General features: G+C 43.3%; 1 protein-coding gene across 1 annotated transcript in view; it reads right to left on the bottom strand.

Annotated features, from left to right (window-relative positions):
- LOC138246460 (uncharacterized) overlaps nucleotides 1-25,789 on the bottom strand; it is a 95,008-nt gene that overhangs the window by 61,600 nt on the left and 7,619 nt on the right. The window contains exon 2 of the mRNA XM_069201096.1: nucleotides 697-1,020. Coding sequence (XP_069057197.1) covers nucleotides 697-1,020 — 324 coding nt within the window. The remainder of the gene's footprint in view (nucleotides 1-696; nucleotides 1,021-25,789) is intronic.

The raw sequence follows: 25,789 nt of genomic DNA, 5'->3' as shown, positions 1-25,789 counted from the left end.
GCAACTTGGTGCAACAGTGTTTGAGGGCAGACATGTAAAATAACAGAGTAATAGAAACAAGCATTTACAATGCAATGGGTCTCGCATTTGCTCGAGGTAGAGCTATTAGCCTTGTAAACTCCTAACTGGACTTTACTTGCCATATAAACTGAAAATGAAAAGTAAAAAAGTTTCACATAAGTGAGCCGAGAGCCTCCATGAGCCTGAAGGAGACACACAAAAGGAAACAGACGTTTGCTCCTAGTCAAACGTATCAACGAAAGTGCAATTATCCATGTAACCGGCAAAAGTGCAATTTTCCATGTAACAGGGTCAATTTCATGCAAAGCGCTTGACTACTGCCCAGTGAGATCACGCTGTGTAGGAAATTAAAAATAAGTAGTCCAGAAGCCATGAAGAAAACAGAGAGCCTTTTATGTTTTCAGTAGTTTGCCGGTGCCCTCGAGGAGATTGCAACAGGGGTGAGAGTGCTCGCGCCCGACCCTAAAAAATGCAAATCATTGATAATCAAATGTAACACACATTTTAAAATGAGCTGTAAAAAATCTTTTTACCACAGGTCATAAAATGAAAAAGTGTATCATAAGAGGGACAAATCTGAATTTCACGGAACCTGGGTAAACATGACTCATCGTAGTTAATGTATGCACTCGATTTACCACAGGCAGAGTGGGCATAAAGGAAGCATTGGATTACCTTCCACACTTAAGAATGACGTGATGTTCTTCTGCCCCACAGCACTGCAGATCACCTGTGTCCCGTTGTCGACCTTGTCCACCTGCCTGATGGTCCAGGTGGCTCTGAGGCTATCTTCTCCTTCCAAATGGCAGACTGCCTCTATCCTGTCGTTAAGTACCACCTTTGAACTTTCAGGGCATCTGATGTCGCTGCTGTTGCCGTTGGTGAAGATGAAGAAGACAATGGGGGTCTTCTTTTGCGTGGCACATTCAAAGGTGATTGTCTGTCCTGTCTGGATCTTGATTTTCTTAGTGGTGTTCTGGAAATCAATGTCGTGAGGTCCTAGAAATGTAGAAGAAATAGTGTGAATAGCATGAAACATGGCAGTCCAGCTGTTTGAGTGACCAGCAGACATTATGCACTCTCACCCACTGACCAATCAATTTTTTTTGCAGTTGTATATCGTGGGAACTCAACACGAAGGTATTTGAGCGCTCTACGTGAGCCCCAGTTACACTACACAAGCACGTGTTCAGTTTTTGTACGCACGGGGAAATTAAGGGCCAGGCGTATCAAAAGATTGTACCCATTCTGTGTCTATGGGAAAAAGCTTTACTACATACGGCCTTCAGTGATTTGCTCGGAATCACCGGAGGTTAAGTCAAGGCCAAGCCTCGAACTTTGTTCCCCAGTTGCAAAGTCGGCAGCTGTAGGAATTATGCCACATTATCTCTGTATGCTGAAAGGGGAAAATAATTTAACCATAGTCTACATCTAAGCCCCTGGGTCGGCTGTCATTTCTGCTTCTAGTATGTGGAGACAAATGCAGTGATTGAGGGGCAAACACATTACAACCACCACAAGCAATACACTTGACTCGGCTTGAACCATGCTGAAAGTGATGGTTTTCTCCCAGGTGCTATGGTGTGTATGCCTGCCAATTTGGGCTGATGCCTTGGAGTATGGACTGATACAGGGTTACAAATCTGGCCTCCAGTGGGACTCTGCTGAGGCAGACGTACTGATGAAAGTATCAGGAGACACCAACAGTATCTTATTGACTGAGTGCAACAGTGTAAGGCGAGTTTGCTGATGGGGCAACTTCTGTGTATAGTGTGTATTATCTCTAATGCAATAGGATTAATCAAGGCTAGAAATGTGTTTGTGTGGGTGTGTGGGTGTGTGCGTGTGTGTGAACGGCTGCTGTGTTACGCGTATGCTATGAGGACTGAACAGGGACTGATAAAGATGGCGAAGTCTGACTGAACTAGAAGTGTGTGTGTTTGTGTTTCTGATATAAACATGTAAACAGATGACCAGGGCTGCCCACAGATATATCGCTCTTCACAACTAAAAACAACATTTTAGGCTCATAACCTGCTTTTAAGAGACCAGAATGTTTCTGCTCAGCCCTTAAAGATCCAGGTTTATGTTTCTTAGATCTTTTTGTATAGTTAGAATCGTTTGATATTGAGAAGAACTTATATCAAGTGATACCCAGTAAGAGCAGACATTAACAATATATCTTTGCACCTGGTATACTGCTGCAAATGCTTAAATATAGTCCTTATAGTAACCTCAAATGAAACACGTCAGGTGAGTTCATTCGTTAATGCTCACACAATACATAAGGCCAGATAGACTTTGACAACTTTGGCTACACTGGATAAACACAAAAATCGTTTGAATTCTAAATTTGTCAAGTTCTACTGAGAAAAATGTGTATGGGAAAAATAAAATAATTTACTTTGCACTGCAAAATGGGTAATTGTAATTTATTTGAGAGCCCTCTGACCCAAGCACCCATCAGAGCCCAAAAATATATGGTAAATTGTATGACTAAGCAACGATTCTATAGCTAAAGGTGCAATCCGCTTATCCCAGTGCAGATAGAGGATTGATACTTTGCTTCTCATCCCAAATACATGCACCTCAATTTCTGCTGAGAGTGATGGAGACCAGAGACTCTGAAGGGCAGACTGTAAGGGAGGATTAATAAAGCAGTCTAAAACCCCAGGAAGAATGTTTTGTTCCAAGCACAGGGGTGAGATCCTAGAAAGTGAGCCGTGAGCTAATAAGCTGGACGAAAAAGCAGAGGGAGGACAGGAAGAGATGGACGGTTGTGACTGAAGTATGGGTGAGACATGCAATGGAAGACAGTGGATGTGTCAAAAAGGCAACAGACAGCTGAGAAAATGGATAGTGTTATATGTCTATTAATGACCCAAATAATGTTGCAGCACAAAGATGTATGAACGCAGCCCAACACCAGGATACATGCCGTTGCCAACCTATTGTCATGTTTCTCTCCATGGGTTCCAAGAACAAGGACTTTTTAAGGGGTTGAATGGCATCTAAAAAACTGGAAATAAACTGTACAGCAACTCAACTCTATTGCCTGAATCATGTAACAATGATTGATGGTTCAGCTTGCTTGGTAAATGTTACATCGTGTTTGGATGATTTTATTTCTCAAAATGCAGCAACATAAAAACCCATATTATGCAACACATTCCATGGATGCATTACTGTAAGCTAGAAGCAAATATTTTTGTGAAATCTGCAAATCTGTGCAAAATGTGGCAAATAATGTGCAAAATGTGGTTTATCAATAATCATGCAGTAAATGCTGCCGTTAAAGAATCTAATAAATCCACGGGCATTCACTATTGTTCATTATTTTAGTAGCAATTTATTCCTGAAAGGTTTCCATCATAACTCCAATTAGTGCTCATTGATAAAACAACTTTTTTAAGCTATCTAATCCGACATTACATGTAATAATAATTCATAACAGATAACGTGAAATGTGGTCAGACATTGTCATTCCAACGTTCTGGTGATATTTATAACAATTGGTCCTTTGGCCTAATGGTTCATGATGTCAACTGAGGCAATAGTATCCTTGCTGCTCGTGTGTGGTTGGGTGCACAATGGGGGTTGGGAGACCAGGACCTGTGGTCAATCTCATTCTCTGCACAGTCAAAGGCCATGTGTGGTGAGGGTTGACCACCCGTTGGGGTTGAGCGCCCTCAAATTCACCATATGCATATTTCACACAAAAACCATGCAAACTGTTAGCAATTGGGTCTCTAGTTGGCAGATGTATGCACCCTGTCCAAGTAAGGACCACAATCCTACTCAGGGTAAGTCAGATACACACCCTATAATAGCCTGTGCTTACCTTCTGGTAGTTTGGCACAGAGCAGTCAGGCTTAACTTAAAAAGCAATGTGTAAAGTATTTGTGCAACACTTAGATTACAGTAACACAGTGATGGACAGCAGAAAAAGACTCGACACCAGTTTAGAAAAATAGAGAATATTTATCTGAGCAAAACTAGACCACAACAAGACCAAAACAACAAAAATCCAATAAGCGGATTTTGAGATATGATTTTTGAAAGTATAAACTTTAAAGAATAAACTGCAATGTGGAGCTTTTAGTCAAAAGCTTAAAAGTTACTTGAGGTCACGCTAAACCGGGGCAAATCTAACATTCAGGCTGATCGCGATGGAGGGTAGGCCGGCTACAGGACTCATGCAGAGCCAGCTGAAAAAGTACATTTGATAGAGCAAACGTCAATGTTGAGGAGCATTGCGAAGGCAATGAGTCTGTTCTGATCCACGCAATCGTGTAGATATGTTGGTGTCAAGCTGCGCAGTTCTGTCCCACGTTGCTGTCGAGCACTGTTGAGATGCATGTGATGTGTTGTCATTGAGCTGCACATCGTATCCTCGGATAGCCGATATGTCATAGTCGAACCTAAACAAATCGATGCATTTAAGTCTGGACTGTCTATCCCATGCTGTGTGCCCGCCTTATTTTGTAGCATGTGATGGAAGCAAGGCAGTAAAGCAACTTTCTACACTGTGACGCACACCACTATATATCCACTATAGGCCAGTGACACTTGTAGCATCATGATTTTGGGCTTGGAGTCTTCATCCCTGCGTGAGGGCAGCCATCTGTCATTCACCGGCAAAGATCCCACCCTTTCTTCCAATTTGTCACGCAATGGGAGTGGATGCAAACACATGGGAGATAGGGCCAGATGTAGGAAGCAGTTTGCACGTCGCAAACAGCATATTTCACTTTTTGCCACATGCAAAATGCACTCTGCAATGCAGAAAACCCGTTTTGCGATTCGGTAACCTGGTTACCGAATCGCAAAACGTGTTTGTAAGTCGCAATTAGGAAGGAGTGTCCCCTTCCTAATTGTGAGTCGCAGTGCAATGCAGGATTGCTTTGTGACCACGAACACGGTCGCAAACCAATCGCAGCTTGCACCCTTTTGAAATGGGTGCTAACCCATTCGCAAAAGAGAAGGGGTACCCATGGGACCCCTTCCCCGTTTTGAATGGCACTGCAAGCATTTTCTCAGAGCAGGCAGTGGTCCTATGGAAAAGTGGTCAGTGGTTAAGGAAAACGGGCTGCATTACAAAAAAAAATGGCTTTATTAAAAAGCAGTCACAGACATGGTGGTCTGCTGTCCGCAGCAGGCCACCATCCCTGTGAATGCCGGTACTCGCAAGGCGGGTCACAAATTGCGACCCACCTCATGAATATTCATGAGGCGGGACTTTGCGACCCCCTTGCGAGTTCCAGATGGTGTCAGGTACACCATTCAACATTCCAAATTGCAACTCGCAAATTGCGAGTCGCTCTGACTCACAATTTGCGGGTCACAATTCAGAATATTGCTACATCCGGTCCTAAGTGCCTTGTCTTGGGTAAGGGTTATAATGCTACTGTTGTGTTATTTGTATTGTACTGAGACCCCTTGTTACGCTAACCTCCCCCATGTCACACCCCAGACCTTGGCTGCGGATCAGTGGCTCCTCTAGAAGTGCAGCTGTTATATCTGTTCCTCGCAAAATTGTACCAGAAGACGAGCAGTGTTTTTGTTCCCTTGCAAAATTGTTCCAAATATCCGAGCAAGCACAAGGGGAGAACTACATGCTTACAGAAAAGGCAGTTATCTGCTGCATGGAGTTAAAATTGGCCCCATCTTCATGTCCTTAACATTAATGCCAAAAACATGGATTGATATGCCAACAATGAAGATTAAAATGTGTCTAATGTTGCCAGCCCTTTAGTTCCTCTTATTTGACGTTTAAATTATTGTTGCATTCCCCAAAGAGTTAGCTGTTTCATCATGCTGTGTTTCTGTGCATTGTGTTACTCTTGCATGGTGCATACTTTGACTCATGCCAGGTGTTTGTAAGAGGGTTTGATTGAGAGCGCTGGTGCTGAGGCTGAAGGCAAAACAAAGTGCCTCTCAGTGTGTTGGTCTCTCTGCAGATGTATTCCACTTGCAAATGAAATTTAGTGTAAATGTGTGTGAAGGGAAGCATAGGGGTCAAAATATTTAGAAGGCAAAAGCAAAATTAAATAACATGCTTAATGTGAATGAGTGCAGTGTATGTTTGGGGTGGTAAAATGAGGGAGATGCGAGGGAGTGCATTCAGGGGAGAGTGAAAAGTGGGTGCTGAAGAAAAAAGAGAGAAGATTGAAAATGTGAAGATGGATGAGATGTGAAGAGAAAAAGTGCATACATGTCTAACGTAAAGCAAACATAACTGAAGGCCATACTCCTTCCATAGGTTTCAATAATATTTAATTCACAGTCTCACAATTTCAGAATTTAAACATTTCCAATGTTAATTATTTTAAATAATCTGTGTTGTTATTAATTTATCTTAAACAGCTAACAACCATTGACAAAGCTAATAGTATTAACAGGTTTTAGGTGTATGTCAGTTGTTTTGTTATATTTCTGGATGCAATACCATCTCAGGAAGAAACCAAAATACAGGCCGTGTAGGGTACTATGAGAATCACAGACATTTATTTTACATGTTCCCTTTAGAGAGCCCCCTCTTTTTACATTCCACTTAAAGACCTGTCTGCCCACATTTCTGTATTTTGATTGCAGCCAGCAGCTGGGGGTGCTGCCTGATTCCTGGTTAGATCATTTTCTTCCAAAGTTCTTGCCACATGCAGTGCAAGCTCCTGGGCAAGCACTCACTTTAAAGGCCTGAAGTTGTCGCGCTTTCCAATTTGCACATTAAATTAACTGTTGAATGTATTAATGCAGTAGGATGTAGGGCAGTTTTTAATGTGATTAAAATTTCAAGACTGTACATTCCCACTGCTTTATAAACATTCCTTTCTCATTAAATTCATTTGCCTTCAAATGCACCATTTGTCAATCTTTTTTCAATGTTGTCTTGGGAGTAGGACCAACCTTGGACCCCACGTTTGTCCATAAAGCTTGTGTGCTTCACTCGCTACATAAAAGTCATACTCAACTTTTACCCCCCACCACTTTCAAATGTCACAAGCTACCACTGGCAAAACCCACTTTTAAGGCCCACGACTGGAGTGACACATCAGGAAAGGGTTGGAATCACAAGTGGTAAAGTCGAGCAGCAGGAACAGATTTGCTGGCATTCTTTAATGTCCTTGGAATGCAAGAACAGGGGGCAAGTCAGCAAGCCCTTGGAGCCACTTGGTTTTGTAAAGGATATAGAGAGCAAAGTCCAGTCCTCCTCACTCCCAGACAAGAGGCAGCAAGCCAACACAGCAATGCAGTTGAGCAGAGTGGCAGGCCCTCCTGGCACACAGCAGCCCTTCTTCCTGGTAGAATGTCCTTCATATCCTGAAGTGTACTGATTTGGTGAGGTTTGGGGTCCAGTACTTATACCCAGTTGAGCCTTTGAAGTGGGGAAAATTTCAAAGAGAGGCCTACAAAATGCACAAGGCCAATGTCCTTCCTTTCCTGGCTCCAGACACTCTACAGAGGATTATTCAGCCACTTGTGTGGGGAGAGGAACAGCCCTACTCAGGTGTGTGAGCTACTCCCTCCCATTTAGCCCAGGAAGACTCATCAGCCTGGTGATGAAAAATCACACCCAGCTCCGAATGTGTATGACTGCTTGGAGCCAATGCACAAAACCCTAGCTGTCACCCACTCCAGATGTGTATTCAGAGACAAGCAGAGGCACAGAATGGTTAAAGTAAGGACATTCCAACTTTCTAATAGTGCCATTTTCAGACTTACAGTTAAAAGTCTGACTTCACCATAAATTGTGATTTTAAATTGTGAATCCAGATGCACTAAACTCTAACTCCAAATTTCTATCTTTTCCCAATTAGACATTACTTCAAGGCTCCTCCAGTGTTAACCTATAGGAGAGATACACATCTTGCAGTAGTGGGAAAAAAATGAATAGTTTTTCACTACCAGGACATCTTAAACTTAGAAGTACATATATAACTTTTTAAATACACTGCAGCCTGCACTTGGGGATACCCAGGGCCTACCTTAGGGATGACATATGTAATAAAAAGGAACGTTTGACCTTGGCAAGTGGATACTCTTGCCAGGTCGAACTGGAGGTTCCAAACTACACATACAGGCTCTGCAGTGGCAGGCCTTAAACATCTTTAAAGGGCTACTCTTGTGGGTGGCACAATCATTGCTGCAAGCCGACCAGTACAATTTAATTTTCAGACCCATGTGCGTAGAATGCACTTTACTAGGGACTTACAAGTACATTTAATATGCCAAATGTGAATAAGCTAATACCACAATATTTTAGAGTTCAAAGCAACTGCACTTTAGCACTGGTTAGCAGTGGCAAAGAGCACAGAATCCTAAAGCCAGCAAAAATGAAGTCAGAAGGCAAAAAGTTAGGGGAACCACACTATGCACACCAGGCTTAAAACAAATGATAACTTCCACACCAAAGGCAATGGTCTTAACTGCCTCTTTGACATCATAGATGCAAGTACAAGTGTCAAAATGACCTTCAGGTGAGATTACAAATCACATTATGGTAGGACTATTATTGTGATGATGATCAATATATTATGTTTTTGGATAAAAACTAGATGCATGGTCTGTGAGATTCAAAACAGAGAACTTTGAAGCCTTAGCAGGCGATACCATCTGTATTGTCAATACACAGGTATAATTTCTGTGACACTGTAGAGCATATCATTGTTCAATCTCTGCTTAAAAAAATAAATCTAAATACTTCCCACCAAGCAACTACCGTCCCATCAATATCCAACCTTTCCTGTAAAGTATCATTGAAATAGAAGTAGGCAATAAACTTGAGCAATACATACAATGTAACAAAGTTAGGGATGTGCAAAACTTAGATGACTTGCTGCAGCGTGATTACGCACAATTACCACAAAATTAAGTGAAATTACACATTATTATGCAAAATGCTTTGCACATTCAAATGGTCCATTTGGGTAAATATTCAACTCAAAAATATAATTTCGAGATGATTTCTGGCCACTCACATTCAAACATTCAAAACACTGCTGCTTGCATTTGAATTTTGAGTTTTGGGCTCAAAAATTACTGCATGGTCCACCCTGGTGTAAGTGACAAATATCCTGCTTAAAACCCCTGTGAACTTGAATAGGAACCCCCTGCTCAACAGGTAAAGGACAGCACCCCTCCACCGGCAGGAAGAGCAGAAAGTCTGATGAGGCATCACCATGTCAGCCTAGCTCCTTAACATTGCTCCACTGCCTCGGAACTGAGAAACGGAGCAAGTCTATGCTGTGGCCAGAGGTTGCAAATGTGGTGCTCGATTGAAATAGAACTGCAGACTAAGGCCTGATTGTCATGGGCTGACTAAATTTCCGGCCTCCAAGTGGCCCTATCATTGGAGAACTAGGGATACCAAGGCGGCAAGGAGAGATTACAGGACCAGAGTGACTTGCGTCCTGCTCCTCTCCTCGGATCCTGTTCGGACCGCATGCAACATTGTTTCCTTATTGAGAGCCCCAGGAGAAACTTGCTACGGAGCCCCTGCCTGGCCGGTGTAAAAAGTTAGTGCCCTCGGTGATTCTCAAGTATATTTGAATGAGAGAGATGAAAGGGAGCCTGTTCTTGGCGCGGGCAACAGAGAAACCGGGAGGGAGCCTTTGAAACAATAATGAGAGCCTGGGGGCATGGAGCTCTCAGCCTTTGTCATTAAGACCCGGGAAGATATGGTACTCTTACATTTGGGCGAGGGAGAACAGTAATAATACAAAGCACAATATCTGGGCTGGGGGGCCCAGACTGAGATTGGAGCATATTTATAAGGAGTATGCACCGTCCCTGCATCATTTTTTTGATGCAGCGGAGGCGCTTTCAGTGCTCAATGTTTACAAAGTGAGGGCCATATTTACAAGAAATGACACATCGCTGCATTGCGGCAGCAATGCATCAAAAACAGTTCAGATGCACATGAATCCATTACGACGCCATGGATGTGCTATATTTACAATTTGGGGCACCATGGCGCAAGGACCCAAGGTGCATCAGAAATTCTGACACATCTATGGTAACTATGATGTAACAATTCTGCCCAAAAAGTGGCTCATCACCGAAGTTGGCCTCAGAATTGATGCAGCTTCTGTGATGCATCAAAACCTAGAGGTGTTGTTACAATTCTAAATGACACAAGTAGCCTAATGTTTTAGGACCATTGTAAAGGACTGTAAAATGGTGGACTATCACCAGCTACACTTTCACATTCGTTCAGGATGTAAGAAGGTATGCATGCAGTATGTCTACGTGGCACATTACAGTGGGAATAGTGTACTTATGTGTATGTACAGACCTCCTAAGGGAAAATCACAAGAAATTGGTGGACAGAGTGTCAGACACCAAATCGACTCTAGCACGTACAAGGCTCATAAACTTATGCCACAGTGAGCACTTAACCTGATTGGAGAAGGAGGCAAAAGCACTCCGAGAACAGATGGAAGACATGGAAGGACAATCACAACAAAACAGCATTAGAGTGGTATGTCTCCCTGAGAATGTGGAGGGCCCATCCATAGAACTGTATATAGAAACCTGGTTAACAGATACAATGCTAGAGGGTAAGACCTCCAAATAGTTTATGCAGGAAAGAGCGCACTGAGTGCCTGCCATAATGCTGCAACAGGGTACACCTCCCAGAGTGACGATAGTGAGACTTCTAAACTACAGAGACAGAGGTGCACTATTACAGAAGGAAAGAACACATGACCCTGGCAATTGGAGGGAACCAATGTGACTCTATACTTAGATTTTACAATGGCGGTGCAGAAACAGAGAGCTACTTATCTGGCAGTCAAGCATCATTTCTGGTCGCTAAATATCCAATATGCACTATTCTTCCCAGCAAGACTCTGTGTTATTGTGGGAGGTGAGACACATGTCTTCTTGACCTTGAAGTCTAGGAGTGGCTGGAAAAGAGGGGGTACCTGCCCCCACAGGAAAGATGGTGCAGAAAGTAACTAGATCGAATCAAAATGGAAACATAAGCCACGTCAACAATCCAGGCAGAAACCCACCCATGATTATGCGGAAAGTGAAAGGTCAAAGGCTGTGGAAGGGTTACATTGGCAACAAGCAGCATTGGATGGTACAAGATGGGATGTGCAACAGGAAGATACAGAAGATTTGGAGGCCGATGGCTCGAGGTCGATTCCCTCTGAGACAGAGCCGCCGGCACCAGTAGTGATGTCAGTGACCTCAGGGGAAATAATCTAGATATTGGTGGAGAACCAGATGGGATAGATGTATAACCCTGACAGATTTCACGTTGCTACCCAAGACATCAGGATCCGCCCTTGATATAAGTGGTAATTGATTCATTTCCTTATCTTTTTTTTCCTGTTTCTTCTTGAGGGGTGCATAGTGTACAGTGAATTAGGGGAGTGGCTAGTTGGATGTCTGCAGCGCAGTAAGATAGAGTGGGTGGGGATTTGGGGGAGGGGTTATTAGTCTGTGTTAGGTTCTGGGGAATACAACAGGGAGGACGTTGCTGAGTAATTTCTACAGAGATGCTGGGACATAACCAAAGAGACAATCATACAGGAATGCTAACAGTTTAACAGTATTGTAACAGAATGTTAATGAGCTGGGTCACAAAACTAAGCAGGTCCTTGTACATAAACCCCTATCACAGTATGGGTACATCTGGTGTTTCTACAAAAGAAACATATGTGTGGTATGAATGCATCTGCATTGAATAGAAGGAAATAAAAGGGATCGTCTCTCCCCTATGAAATAAATAAAATAATGAGAGATACCTTAGGCTGGTATATACTAATAATGGGCCATTGGGAGGGAGAGGTGATGGTGCTCATTAACGTATATGTTCCTCCAGGTCTCCAATCTGATACACTCTGGGTAGTAAGCAGAGTAGTGACAGATATTCCACAGGCTTTGAAGATATTGGAGGGAGATTTTCATATGATAATGGACCCCTCTGTAGAAAGGACTTGTACAAAACAAATATGAATAGTCCATGGAGAGAAACTTAGTGGATTTATTAAGGCATTGGGCATGGTGGAATCTGTGGTGTTCCCCACATCTTCAAGATAAGACATACTTTTATTTCTCTGGGACTCCCGTACATAGGGGCCCATTGTAATCAATGGTGTGCCCCCTTTTAACGCAAGCTCTGAGCAGGAGTCAAAAATGCTGAACACCCCCCTTGCATACATTATACCTGGTGCAAGCATAATGTGGCTCAAGGGGTTACAAAGTGACACAATGCATGCGTTGTGCCACTTTGTAAATCTGGTGCCACAATTTTGGCCTCTTTGGGCCACATTAGCGTAAACAAATGACGCTAATGTGGCGCAAGGAGGTGCTAGGCCCTCTTAAATCTGGGCCTATATGTTTATTCCCACATTTCTCAGTACACAGATGTAGAGATGCACATTTTAAAGCTTGAGGTATTTCCAATTTTTCCCCCCCCCTTGAGATCAGGTTGCAGGCACATACTGAGGGACAGATGGGCACCTGGCTGATGGTGACTTGGCACCTGACCTCCTTGGAGGAAGTGGAGAGACTGACCCAAGTCACATATAATAATTTTTAAGAAAATAGGGAGGCAGACGTGGATGAAACTGTCCTATGGAAGGTATATAAAGTGACACTAAGAGGTGAGATAATAGCTGGAGAGGTAGGGGATAAACGAAAGAAGGACCAAAAATGCATGGAGTTGGAGGAGGTGATAAGGCACCTAGAGATTAGACAGGCCCAGTCACAATGGACACATAACTTGACAATTAGAACACAGACAAGCAGAATATAAGCCAGTAGCCACAAATGAGGTTAAGTTAGTATATCAAGCACAACAATGTAGAATATACGAAGGGGGACATAAGACAAGGAAACTACTTGCATGTTTGGCAACAAGGGAGACAGTGAGATCACATAAAAGGAGAAGATACACCCCAGACGGCACAAGGTGCACACTAGCAAGCTTCTAGCTGAGACCTTGGCAGGCTATTTGCAGGTGTTCTATAGGGGGAATCATAGTTATCCTGATGCGGAGTTACAAGCCTTTGTGAATGACTGTTTGTGCAGAACATTGAATAGGATGACAGCCCTAGAATTAGAGGCAGATTTAACTGAAGATGAGAAAAAGACAAAGCTTATGCAATTACAATTGGGGAAAGCCTCTGATCCTAATGGATTACTGGTGGAAGTTTTTCATCATCTGGCTGCAAAGGTGGTACTTCCCCTACATGCACATTAAGGCTTATGAAACAGGGGAATAGCCTGGGGATTTAAGGACGATGATGGTAATTCCTATTATAAAGCCAGGAAAACCAGCGGATAGATGGGAGTCGTATAGACTGATATCCTTGCTTAATGTGCATACAAAGATATTGGCAAATGCAGTGATGAACAGAATAAGGGGAGTGATCTTAGATCTAATATACCCAGACCCAAAAAAACGTTATGCCGCATCATTCTACCTGCTTTAATGTTAGGAGATTATACAGTGATATGATGCCAGCGGCGAAACTGCAAGCACCACTGGCTGTAGTGTCCCTAATGCTCAGAAAGCATTTGATTCAGTGGAATGGCCCTATATGTTTGCAATTCTAACAAAAAAAGGGACTTGGCCCGAAATTCCGCAAATGGATTCATTTACTATACACCACACCGCAAGCGAGAGTGAAGGTGAATGGCATTCTATCCAAAATATTCCAGATAGAGAGGGAACGCACCACGGATGTCCCCGTTCTTCTTTACTGTTTGCATTAAGTATAGAGCCATTTGCAGAATGGGTGAGAGGTGATGCGCAAATTGAAGGTTGGAGGTGGGATTCATCCTGAGAAGAACGTAAATCCTTGTAATGGGCATGACGTACTGCTATGTTTGGCCTATCCTGATACATATTCAGACAGGATTAGAGAAATGTTTGAGATTTACGGGGAATACTCCTGTCTTCAAATTAATGAATATAAATCTTTGATTTTCCCAAATGGGAATCTGAGAGGCGGAAAAATCTCTATCATTGCCACTCGGGATCGAAAGGATTCATTTTAACCCCTTCTGTGCCGCGGACGTAATGGTTACGTCCTGCGGCACAGTGCTCCTGTGCCGAGGACGTAACCATTACGTCCTTAACCCCGGAGCCCGGAGGGAGCGCTAGCGCTCCCCCCGTGGAGTTCCCCCCCCCAAGGCAGGGATGGAAGGGGATGCCCTTCCCCTTCCACCACCCCCGTAATGACATCAGCACGCGATCGCGTGATGACATCATTACACAGTGCCGTTCACACTGGAAGCCATTTGCTTCCAGTGCGCGGCCGGAGAAACAGGTGATTTTCTCCTCCAGCGGGTGGGGGGTTGTAAAATAAGAGGCACCGGGGAAAAGGAAAGGGTTTTCCTTTTCCCCTGTGTCTCTTTGAGCATTCCTGCTGCCCGATCGCGTTTTGATCAGGCAGCAGGAATGCCCACTAGATGCCAGGGATTTTTTTTGTTTATTGTGGGAATGTTTTTGTGTTGGGGAGCGGCCCCTTAGCCAAGGGTCGCGCCCATTAGGGGGGCGTGTTTGTGTGCCCATTTCTGCCCCCCTTGGGGGCAGATCGGCCTAATATTTTTAGGCTGATCTGTCCTCAAGGGGGGCAGAAACTACTAGACGCCAGGGATTTTCTTTTTTTCATTATTTATGTTGTGTTTTGTGCTGGGGAGCGGCCCCTTGGGCAAGGGTCGCTCCCATGTGGGGGGCATGATTGTTGTGGGCAGATGGGCCTATTATTTTTAGGCTGATCTGCCCCCAACGGGGGCAGAAACCACCAGAACGCCAGGGATTTTTCTATATGTTTAGGGAGGTATTGAACTGTTGGGCATTTCTGCCGCTATTTGTTTTAGGCCCATCTGCCCCCACGGGGGGCAAAAGCCACTTAGACACCAGGGATAGTGTGTGTTAGTGGATGGGGTGGTGGCCCCTTGGGCAAGGGTCGCACCCTTTTGGGGGCACGTGTACCGCGGCCATTTCTGCCCCCCTATTTTTTTTAGGCCCATTGTCCCCAAGGGGGCAGAAGCCACGTAGGCACCAGGGATAGTGTGTGTGTGTTTTTTTTTTTGCTTGGGGGGGTGACACACTACTAAAGGTATTTTCTGCTTTCCTTGGGGCAGATAGGCCTATTTTTTAGTAGGCCCATCTGACCCTATGGCAGAATCCACTTAGGCACCAATTTCTAAATGCTTGATGGTGGGATGTTCGTCAACTGACGAAGTATTTCCTTTTTGTTCTAGTTCAAAGCTTTTGCTTTCTTTGCTGTGGCTCCTTGCGGTTTTGGCGGTGGTTGACCTGCGGTTTGCACAGTTGCATGTTTTAGGTAAGTAAAAACAATTTACTCCAAAGGAGTATTGTTGCCATGCATGAATTACATGTTTGTAGGTGGTGTACTAAATGCAGGCTTGTGTGAAATTGTCCTTAGATTTGTGCACAATGATATTTGTGTTGTGTTATTTCTATTTTGCTTTTCTTTCTTTTTTTCTTTTTAGTGGGATATCATTGGTGATTGCTGTGTCTGTGCAGAGTAGTTGCTGGTGATTCAAGCTTTTTCAGGCGAGTGAGCGGTATAGTTTTTGAGTTTATAACTCTTACTAATAAAGCTACACTTTATTACTTATCTCAGTGGTTCCCAAACTTTTTTGGCCCGCGGCTCCCTTGACCTATTGGCCGCGGCTCCCCATTATGCTAATTTTTTTGGGGCGGGTAGGGGGAATGTGAGCCGGGCCTCAGGAGTACTTACATTTTTCACGCTGAAAATAATTGGGATAAAGCCAATGAAGGTATTATAATCATAGATGTAACAACATAAAAATAGTTGTTTAATTAAAAAAATATATAACTGGTTAAGTCAGAAACAATATAAACTATGCTTAGAAATCTGTACTGAGGGGAATGTCTCCAGTACTAATCCTATGCTAGACAGCATATGCTCTCCTCTGCACTCTGGTGTTTGACTGTGGGTCGCACAAAGCAGCCTATTTGTGTGCTAGATCTGGGAGTGACACCAGCAGCATGCAAAGGTATGGATATATGGTGCTGCACTCTGTTTTCTCTTTAATGCAACAATGCAGAGCAAAATTCGAAGTTTCATCGCATTGTGTGAAATCTTAGTAAACTTGAGCCTGTATGTCAATTTCCCTTTGAGTACTATAAATAGTGTGTAAAGGCTCTTTTTTTCAGGATGACTTTACCATCAATGCATGTTCTCTTATTTCATTCTCATATCTTTATTGTGTTGAGGAGCTGAGCATTAAAAATATGGCCTATCTAGGTTTGCTACCTTTGGGGGATTACAGTAGTATACATTACCCATGAAATAATGCTGACCTGTCTTTTTTCTGCCAACTGAATATTTGTATTGCTGTAGGTTTCCTTCTGTCAGCATTTTACTATATTAGTCTTTCACTTGTCCACCAAAATAACAGTTTTTTAAATAAAAGTAACAGAAGGAATAGCACTTCTTATGTTAGTGGTAAAATACTACGAGTAGTAATTTACTGGTCTTTAGAGAAGAGTAAATTTCTGTTAAAATTGGGGATCAAGTACTGCTGTTTTAATTACTGCTCTGGCAAGTTAGCACTGCGTTAAGTTTGTGGTAATCACTGTTGCCAGAGGCAGCAAATCCGTCTCAACTAGTCGCTCAAACATAAAATACAGTCAGAAAGTGGTGGTTATCATGAATAAAATAACTTGAAATGCACGCCATGTACGTCATTTGCCATGTAGGTGACAGATGTCTGCAGGAACTGCAGAAGAGAAGAGAAATATGGACTGGCAGAGCAGGCTACCAGAACTCTGTGGCAAAGCAGGATCTCCATGGTTAAACTAAAAAGCTTTTGGTCTCGATTGGGTGTACCAATACCTACCTCCTGTCTTGAACAGAATAACTCAGCCGAGGATTGGGGTACTCTGGCATTCCAAATATACATCCTTGCTTTTACAAGGAGCATAAGAAATTAAAATCATTTAAACCGCTCACCACATTCTTCCTATATTCATTTATGGTCTTGGCATTGGAAAATGCTTGGTTGTCTAATTTTCTAGCTGAAGACCTAGTACACATTCATTATGCAGGTTTTTGTGAATAGAACTCGTGTGTACTATAATTACTTCCATTAGATGGTGTTTGAGGATTAAACTTCAAGGCCCTTCCTTGCTGTATTTCAATTTCTCACTAGAAATTCCACAATCACGAGCTGTGCACGCTAAACAAGGAAAACGGCTTCTGACTTTTTTTTAATGGAGGGGATTATCTCAATTCTAATATGAAGCTGCAGAATTAGGTCACTGCTATCGGTAATGATGCAGCTCATGGCGCCCCTGTCTTGTTTTGATAGCGCACCTGGGCGCCGTGGCGCACAGTTTGGGAACCACTGACTTATCTTACACAGTGATGGTTGTTGGTAGTGCATTTGTCCAGTTAATTTTCATAGGAAAGATCATGGCTAGCCACAGGATGACCGCTCAGCAGGTGGTTGGTACGCTTTTTGAGTCATTGTCTGCTCATGATTATGAGATGGACTCTGCATCTGAGGCAGAGGAGGAAGTGAGAGATTCTGTCAGGGAAGTTTCTGTCGGAGAGGAATCTTCTGATGAGGAAGCCACACTCAGTGCAGATGAAGGGCCTGTTTTAGAGAAGGACACTGATGTGCCATTAGTGCAGCAACCTGGGGCTGAAAGGTTTCCCGTTAGAAGACCTGAACTCTGGGTATCCCCAAACATGGAGCAGCCAGAGTTACCTGCCTTTACTGGTCTCCCGGTGTGTAGAGTCAATACAGAGAACATTTTGCCTGTCAATTTCTTTGAGTTATTTGTGGAAGATGTGTTTTTGGAAGAGATTGTTGAGCAGACTAATTTGTATGCGGAGCAGTATTTGAGGGACAACGCTGCTAGACTTAGGCCACACTCTAGAGCTACCCAGTGGATTCCCACAAATTTGGAGGAGATGAAAAGGCTTTTGGGTTTGACTCTTTTGATGGGGTTGATAAGGAAGCCGTCACTAGCTTCTTATTGGTCTACTAGTCCCTTGATGGCAACTGCTATATTTTCTGCAACCATGAGTCGTAATCGGTATTTGTTTCTTCTTAGGATGCTGCATTTTATTGACAATGCATTAACACGAGCTCACCCTGATTCTGACCGTCTTTTTAAGATTAGGCCTGTCCTTGATCCTTTTGTAGATCGTTTTTCAGAAATCTATGTTCCAGGCAAAGAAATAGCTGTGGAGGAGTCTTTGGTCCTCTTCAAGGGTCGTTTGGTTTTTAGGCAGTACATTCCTAGCAAGAGGGCACAATATGGAATTAAATTGTATATGCTGTCTGAAAGTAGTACAGGATATTTGTATAATTTCCGTGTCTACACTGGTAGGGATTCCAGTATTGACCCCACTGATTGTCCTCCCACTTTTGGAGTTACTGAGAAAATTATGTGGGAACTTGGTAGACGACTGTTCAACAAAGGTCACCATTTGTATGTAGATAACTTTTACACTGGAGTGCAGTTGTTCAAGGAATTGTTTAGAGTGGACACTGTTGCTTGTGGCACAATTCGTTGTAACCAGAAAGGCTATCCAAGGGAGCTTGTCTGTAAGAAACTTCAGAGGGGACAGTGCAGTGCCTTGCGGAATGATGAATGCTAGCTTTGAAATTTTCAGACAGGAGGGATGTCTACATGCTAAGTACCATCCATGATGAGAGTACTTCCACCGTGACTGGGGCCAGGTTGCTGAAGTGCGCAAACCTGTGTGCATTTTAGATTATAATAAGCACATGGGAGGTGTAGATAGAGTTGATCAAAGGTTTGAACCTTATACTGCTATTCGTAAGTCTTACGTTTGGTATAAGAAGTTAGCAATTCACCTCTTCCACTTAACAACTTTTAATGCTTTTATTGTGTTTAAGGATAGGTCTCCAGAGTCAAAGATGACATGTGAAATTTCAGGAGTCAGTGATAGAGAGCCTTATTGTGGTGGAACATGCTGGAGTTCCTAGAGAAGCAGTGGTGGAGGATGTGGCTAGATTGAAAGATCGCCACTTTGATGAGCACATTCCTCCCACACCCAAAAAAGACTTTCCAGCTAAGAAATGTAGAGTGTGTTTTCGAAGAGGTATCCGGAGGGAGACTTGAATGTACTGCCCAGATTGTCCTTCAAAGCCTGGGCTGTGTGTGGGTGGTTGTTGTAAGAATTAGCACACCCAGAAGAATTACTGGGAACAACCATGAGTGTAAACTGCCTGTTTTGTATTTTCATGTGTTCAGTTTCATGGTTGGCATTTCTGTCATGTACTTAGTTAGATCTTTTGTGTTTGTAGTTTTGTAATAATTTCTAATTAGTTAGTGGTTTCTTTGTTTAAAAAAAAAAGTGATGCCATTGTGTGTGGAGTGGCGCTTGGCTGAGGGTGTACATAGTGTACATGTTGGCTTGCTGTTGGTTACTGCAACACACTGCCAGCCAAACACCAGGGCACACACTCCCATCAGCTAGTGTGATTGCTGTATCAGGCATGTGGGCGTATGTAAGTGATGGGCCCTTGAGTGGCGCTGTCTGTCGATGCGAGTGTTGTAAAGTGCTGGGCCTGTGGCTGGCGGCGTGAATGGTCTTGTGCGTGTCATGTATGAAAGGTGTGTGAATGGACTGTATAGCGGTTGGTGCCTTGCCGTGGCTTTATAGCTCACGAGCTGTGAGTCATTGGTTCAGTTTTTTGGCCTTTCAGTTATTAACAGTGCTTTTCATTTTTGTGAAATCTCTTGTTAATAAAGTTTTATCCACTGAACCATCACTCACCCTCGTGCCAAATCCAACCAGTATGTGTGGTAAAAATGGCAAAACCTGCTCCGATGTAATCAGGCGTTGCAGCACACCTGTGACACGCTAGGTGCCTTGGGTGGGACCCCAAAGATGAAGCATGCCACCAACTTAGTTGGTGGGTGAGGGGTCTTTTTAACATAACCTAAGTGCATTTCTTTTCACAATGTTAGTGTTTTGAACATCACATAAGTATGTGGACACACCAAAATGATCTATTGCAAAACTACCTGTGTTGGTGGGGAGGGGGCAGCTATGGTTTTGGTCCTGGGTGCAGCCTTCATCTAGGTAAACCTACCAAACCCAGACATGTTTTAAAAATAGACATCCCGAGGAGTCCAAGGAGGTGTGGCTTGCCTGGATCCCCCATCATTTTCTTACCCAGACTCCTCGGTAAACCTCAAAATTTGCATTAAAAAATCATATTTTCCTCACTTTTCTTTGTAGGATCACTGCTGCGGCACAAATTTCCTACCACCCAGCGTTCCTATCATTCCCCCAAGTAAAATGATACCTCACTTGCATGGGACCCTAAAGCAGAGTCAGCCTAAACGATGTAGAAAAATATGTGCTTATCCACTTGCTGTGCTATCCACTCAATCTCTACAAGTTTTGGCCCTTTTTCTGTTGCAGGCACCTGGCCCACCCCCACAAGTGAGGTACCATTTTTATAGAGAGACTTGGGGGAATGCTGGGTGGAAGGAAATTTGTGGCTCCTCTCAGATTCCAGAACTTTCTGTCACCGAAATGAGAGGAAAACGTGTTTTTTTGGCAAATTGTGAGGTTTGCAAAGGATTCTGGGTAACAGAACCTGGTCAGAGCCCCACAAGTCACCGCATCTTGGATTCCCCTTGGTGTCTAGTTTTCAAAACTGTGCATGTTTGCTAGGTTTCCCTAGGTGCCGGCTGTGCTAGAGGCCAAAATCCACAGCTAGGCACTTTGTAAAAAACACCTCTGTTTTCTGTGAAAAAATGTGATGTGCCCACGTTGTGTTTTGGGCCATTTCCTTTCGTGGGCGCTAGGCCTACCCACACAAGTGAGGTACCATTTCTATTGGGAGACTTGGGGGGAACGATGGGGGGAAGGAAATTTGTGGCACCTCTCAGATACCAGAATTTTCTGTCACCAAAATGAGAGGAAAAAGTGTTTTTTTGGCCATTGAGGTTTGCAAAGGATTCTGGGTAACAGAACCTGATCAGAGCCCCACAAGTCACCGCATCTTGGATTCCCCTTGGTGTCTAGTTTTCAAAACTGTGCATGATTGCTAGGTTTCCCTAGGTGCCGGCTGAGCTAGACGCCAAAATCCACAGGTAGGCACTTCGTAAAAAACACCTCTGTTTTCTGTGAAAAAATGTGACGTGTCCACGTTGTGTGTTGGGCCATTTCCTTTCGTGGGCGCTAGGCCTACCCCCACAAGTGAGGTACCATTTTTATCGGGAGACTTGGGAGAACGCTCTGTAGAAGGAAATGTGTGGCTCCTCTCAGATTTCAGAACTTTCTGTCACCGAAATGAGAGAAAAAAGTGTTTTTTTGGCCACAGTTTGAGTTTTGCAGAGGATTCTGGGTAACAGAACCTGGTCAGAGCCCCACAAGTCACTCCATCTTGGATTCCCCTAGGTGTCTAGTTTTCAAAACTGCGCACGGTTTGCTAGGTTTTCCTAGGTGCCCGCTGAGCTAGAGGCCAAAATCCACAGCTAGGCATTTTGTAAAAAACACCTCTGTTTTCTGTGAAAAAATGTGATGTGTCCACGTTGTGTTTTGGACCATTTCCTTTCGTGGGCGCCAGGCCTACCCACACAAGTGAGGTACCATTTTTTACGGGAGACTTGGGGGAACGCTGGGTGGAAGGAAATTTGTGGCTCCTCTCAGATCCCAGAACTTTTTGTCACCGAAATGAGAGGAAACAGTGTTTTTTTTGGCCACATTTTGAGGTTTGCAAAGGATTCTGGGTAACAGAACCTGGTCAGAGCCCCACAAGTCACCCCATATTGGATTCCCCTAGGTGTCTAGTTTTAAAAAATGCACTAGTTTGCTAGGTTTCCCCAGGTGCTAGCTGAGCTAGACGCGAAAATCCACAGCTAGGCACTTTGTAAAAAACAGCTCTGTTTTCTTTCTGAAAATGTGATGTGTCCACGTTGTGTTTTGGGGCATATCCTGTCGCGGGTACTAGGCCTACCAACGTAAGTGAGGCACCATTTTTATCGGGAGACTTGGGGGAATTCCAAATAGGAAAACAAGTGTTATTGTCCCTTGTCTTTCTCTACATTTTTTCCTTCCAAATGTAAGACAGTGTGTAAAAAAAGACGTCTATTTGAGAAATGCCCTGTAATTCACATGCTACTATGGGGACCCCAGAACTCAGAGATGTGCAAATAACCACTGCTTCTCAACACCTTATCTTGTGGCCTTTTTGGAAATACAAAGGTTTTCTTGATACCTATTTTTCACTTTTTATATTTCAACAAATTAATTGCTGTATACCCGGTATAGAATGAAAACCCATTGCAAAGTGCAGCTCATTTATTGGCTCTGGGTACCTAGGGTTCTTGATGAACCTACAAGCCCTATATATCCCTGCAACCAGAAGAGTCCAGCTGACGTAACGGTATATTGCTTTCAAAGATCTGACATTGCAGGAAAAAGTTACAGAGTAAAACGTGGAGAAAAATTGCAGTTTTTTTCACCTCAATTTCAATATTTTTTTATTTTAGCTGTTGTTTTCTGTAGGAAACCCTTGTAGGATCTACACAAATAACCCCTTGCTGAATCCAGAATTTTGTCTACTTTTCAGGAATGTTTAGCTTTCTGGGATCCAGCATTAGTTTCACAACCATTTCTGTCACTAACTGGAAGGAGCCTGAAAGCGCAAAAAATAGTAACAATGGGGTATGTCCCAGTAAAATGCCAAAATTGTGTTGAAAAATTGGGTTTTCTGATTCAAGTTTGCCCGTTCCTGAAAGCTGAGGAGATGGTGATTTTAGCACCACAAACCCTTTGTTGATGCCATTTTCAGGGGAAAAACCACAAGCCTTCTGCAGCCCTTTTTTCCCATTTAAAAAAAAAAAAAGAAATTTTCACTGTATTTTGGCTAATTTCTTGGTCTCCTTCAGGGGAACCCACAAAGTCTGGGTACCTCTAGGATCCCTAGGATGTTGGAAAAAAAGGACGCAAATTTGGCGTGGGTAGCTTATGTGGACAAAAAGTTATGAGGGCCTAAGCGCAAACTGCCCCAAATATCAAAAAAAAGGCTTGGCACCTGAGGGGGAAAAGGCCTGGCAGCGAAGGGGTTAATGGTAAAGTCAGATTTAGCATTACTATTTTGGAAATGCCAGTTTTAGGAAAATTACATTTCTCTGCTCTTACCGCTCTGTGTGCCTTGCTGCCTGACTCTATAACACATCTGGGCTAGGTGACAACTACACTAAGTGAATTCCCCCAAGACAGCCACAAACACAAGAAGCGTGTGGTTAACAATAACAAAGGACTGATCTGCATTCATCTGCATTCTGACGGGCCTTCCTGGGCTGGAAGGTTGGAAGGGAGCTCACACTTCAATGGGGAAGTGCCTGTGCCCACACAAACGGCTGTTTACCCCATACTGATAGTCTGGAGCCAGGGCTGTGATGAAAGAGGGATATGTGCACTTCAAAGAGCTGCTTTAAAGTCACCCCCACTTCAAAGGCACCTTCTGGACTTGGGAAGAACTCTGCTGGGGTAAAGACTGCTGTGCTGTAAGGACTGGCACTCTGCCTGGACTGACTGTTCCAAGGATCTGATTCTCTGCTTTGATGAGCTGCCCTGCTGCCTGCTGATCTCTGACCTGCTGAGAACAAGGACTGGACCCATCTTGCTGACCAGAATGACTCCAAGGGCTAGCTGGCTTGCCTGTGTTCTTCTGCAGTCCCAGGAAGATCAAAGAATGCCTGCAACTCTCTTGGTGATGTTGGACTCTGCCATCTGTGAATCCCCACCTTGCCTGAGGTGCCACTCTCCAGTGCTGGGTCTCAGAAGTGGGTTCTGCAGCTGATTTCTGCAAAAACTGACAATTTGCCTCGAGTGTGGGAGAAATTCCGGTGCATCCCTCCCTTGACAATGACACAGAGGCTATTTGACGACAGTGGATTCACAGCCTGTGCGGTTCGACATCAAAGTATCCCATTTACTTTAACGGAGTTGAACACGGACGCGAGACCCGACTATGAGGATTGAAACCATAACATTGTGCTGACATTGACGCTTTGCTCCATCAAAGGTACTGTTTCAGAAGACCCTGCGTGGGTTCTGTAGCCAGCCTACCCTCCCTCACAGTCAGCCTGAACTTTGGATTTGTACCTATCCCTCACGACCTCTAGTAAGCTTTTGACCACTAGTGACTTCTAAGCTCTGTTTTTCATTTAATATTTAAAAAATCATATCTCAACTTCTACTGGTTGGACGTTTGCCGTTTTGGTCTTGGTTTTCTCTGATAAATATTCTCTATTTTTCTAAACTACTGTGGAGTAATTTTGGTGGTGTTTGTCTTGTGTTACTGTGTGTTTGTTTTGCTCAAGTATTTTATACATTGCCTCTTAAGTTAAACCTGAAACCCCTCTGTCTAGCTACCAGAGGGTGAGCTCAGGTTATTTTAGGGTGTGTATCTGACTTACCCTCAGTAGGACTGTGGTCCCTTCTTGGACAGGGTGCATACCTCTGTCAACTAGAGACCCAAACTCTAACCCTCCTTTATTAAACCAGCCCCCTCCCTACCAATATAGGTGGTCCATAACCTAAGAGTTCTTCTTGACTCTCAGTTAACTTTCATAGCCCAAATCCAAGCAATCATCATATCAACACATTATCACCTTTATGCCATTTCAACAATCAGCCCTCGTCTAACCATCCAATACAGAAAACAACTGATCCAGGCAGTCATCCTTTCCAGGCTACATTATTGCATTGCTATATACATTGTAAAACTACAGCATGAACAAAGTAGAGACAAAAGGATCCTCTTTGCTTTACAACATCACCACCTTTTCTATTTAGGTTCACAGCAGCCCTGACTAACCAGTAAACACAAAATACAACACAGGTTTCTAGATCTTGTATGGAAAAACAGCAGCACAAAAACATCCACATACCTACCAGACCTCTTTAAATGCAATCAAAAATGAATTATACTACGATCCATATCTGCCCCTTACCTGATTATATCAAAATGTAAACTAGCAAGTTCCGGAGGTAAGCCTTGAAAGTTGAAGGGGGGAAATGTCAGAACATTTGACACAAGGAACTTGGGAAATTGAGCTAATTCTTTAAAAACGTCCTGAAACAACTGCTACTCTTCTGAAAAATGTAGTTCTACTTATTTTCCACTATCAAAAACTAAAACGACATATTATCAGCTCTGCCCTCAAAGTCCACCTGATTCTTTATCTTCTCATGCTTATGGATTCAGTATATTCAGACCTCTTGATCTCTCCAACCCTCCATGAGAAATGACTTTCACAATTGCCTACTCTCATTTAACTTGATTCCTCAACACCTTTCTCTGCCCTCTCTAGCATCTCACTTGTCTTCCTCCCCTAAGTATTTTCTAGCTTTATGTTCTCCCTCCATTTTAGCTGCAGTGTTCTTTCTCCTTCCATCTGTACTGTATTGTTCAGACCTGTATGTTTATCCTTCTTTCATACTGGACTGTTCCTAGAAGCTGGAACCCTGACATTGCTTTGCGTTAGAAATATTAACAAATAAATACTTATTGGTTTTAGTATGTGTTAATATGTAGGTATTGTTACTTCAGAGTATAACAATTGTGAGGTAATGAAGTGATATAAAGTTAATAAAAATTAACATTATGAGGAACAAAAGGGACTATGTGATAAAGGTACTGTGTTAATTTGTACGGAATGTTTTTGAGCTTTCATACACTTCCACATTAATATTGCATTTCAACACTTAGGACCTGATTACGACTGTGGCAGTCTATAGAC

The sequence above is a fragment of the Pleurodeles waltl genome, chromosome 7 (genome assembly GCF_031143425.1).
Source record: "Pleurodeles waltl isolate 20211129_DDA chromosome 7, aPleWal1.hap1.20221129, whole genome shotgun sequence".
NCBI lineage: Eukaryota > Metazoa > Chordata > Amphibia > Caudata > Salamandridae > Pleurodeles > Pleurodeles waltl.
Note: the sequence above shows the minus strand (reverse complement) of the source record. Positions and strands in the feature narration are given on the sequence as shown.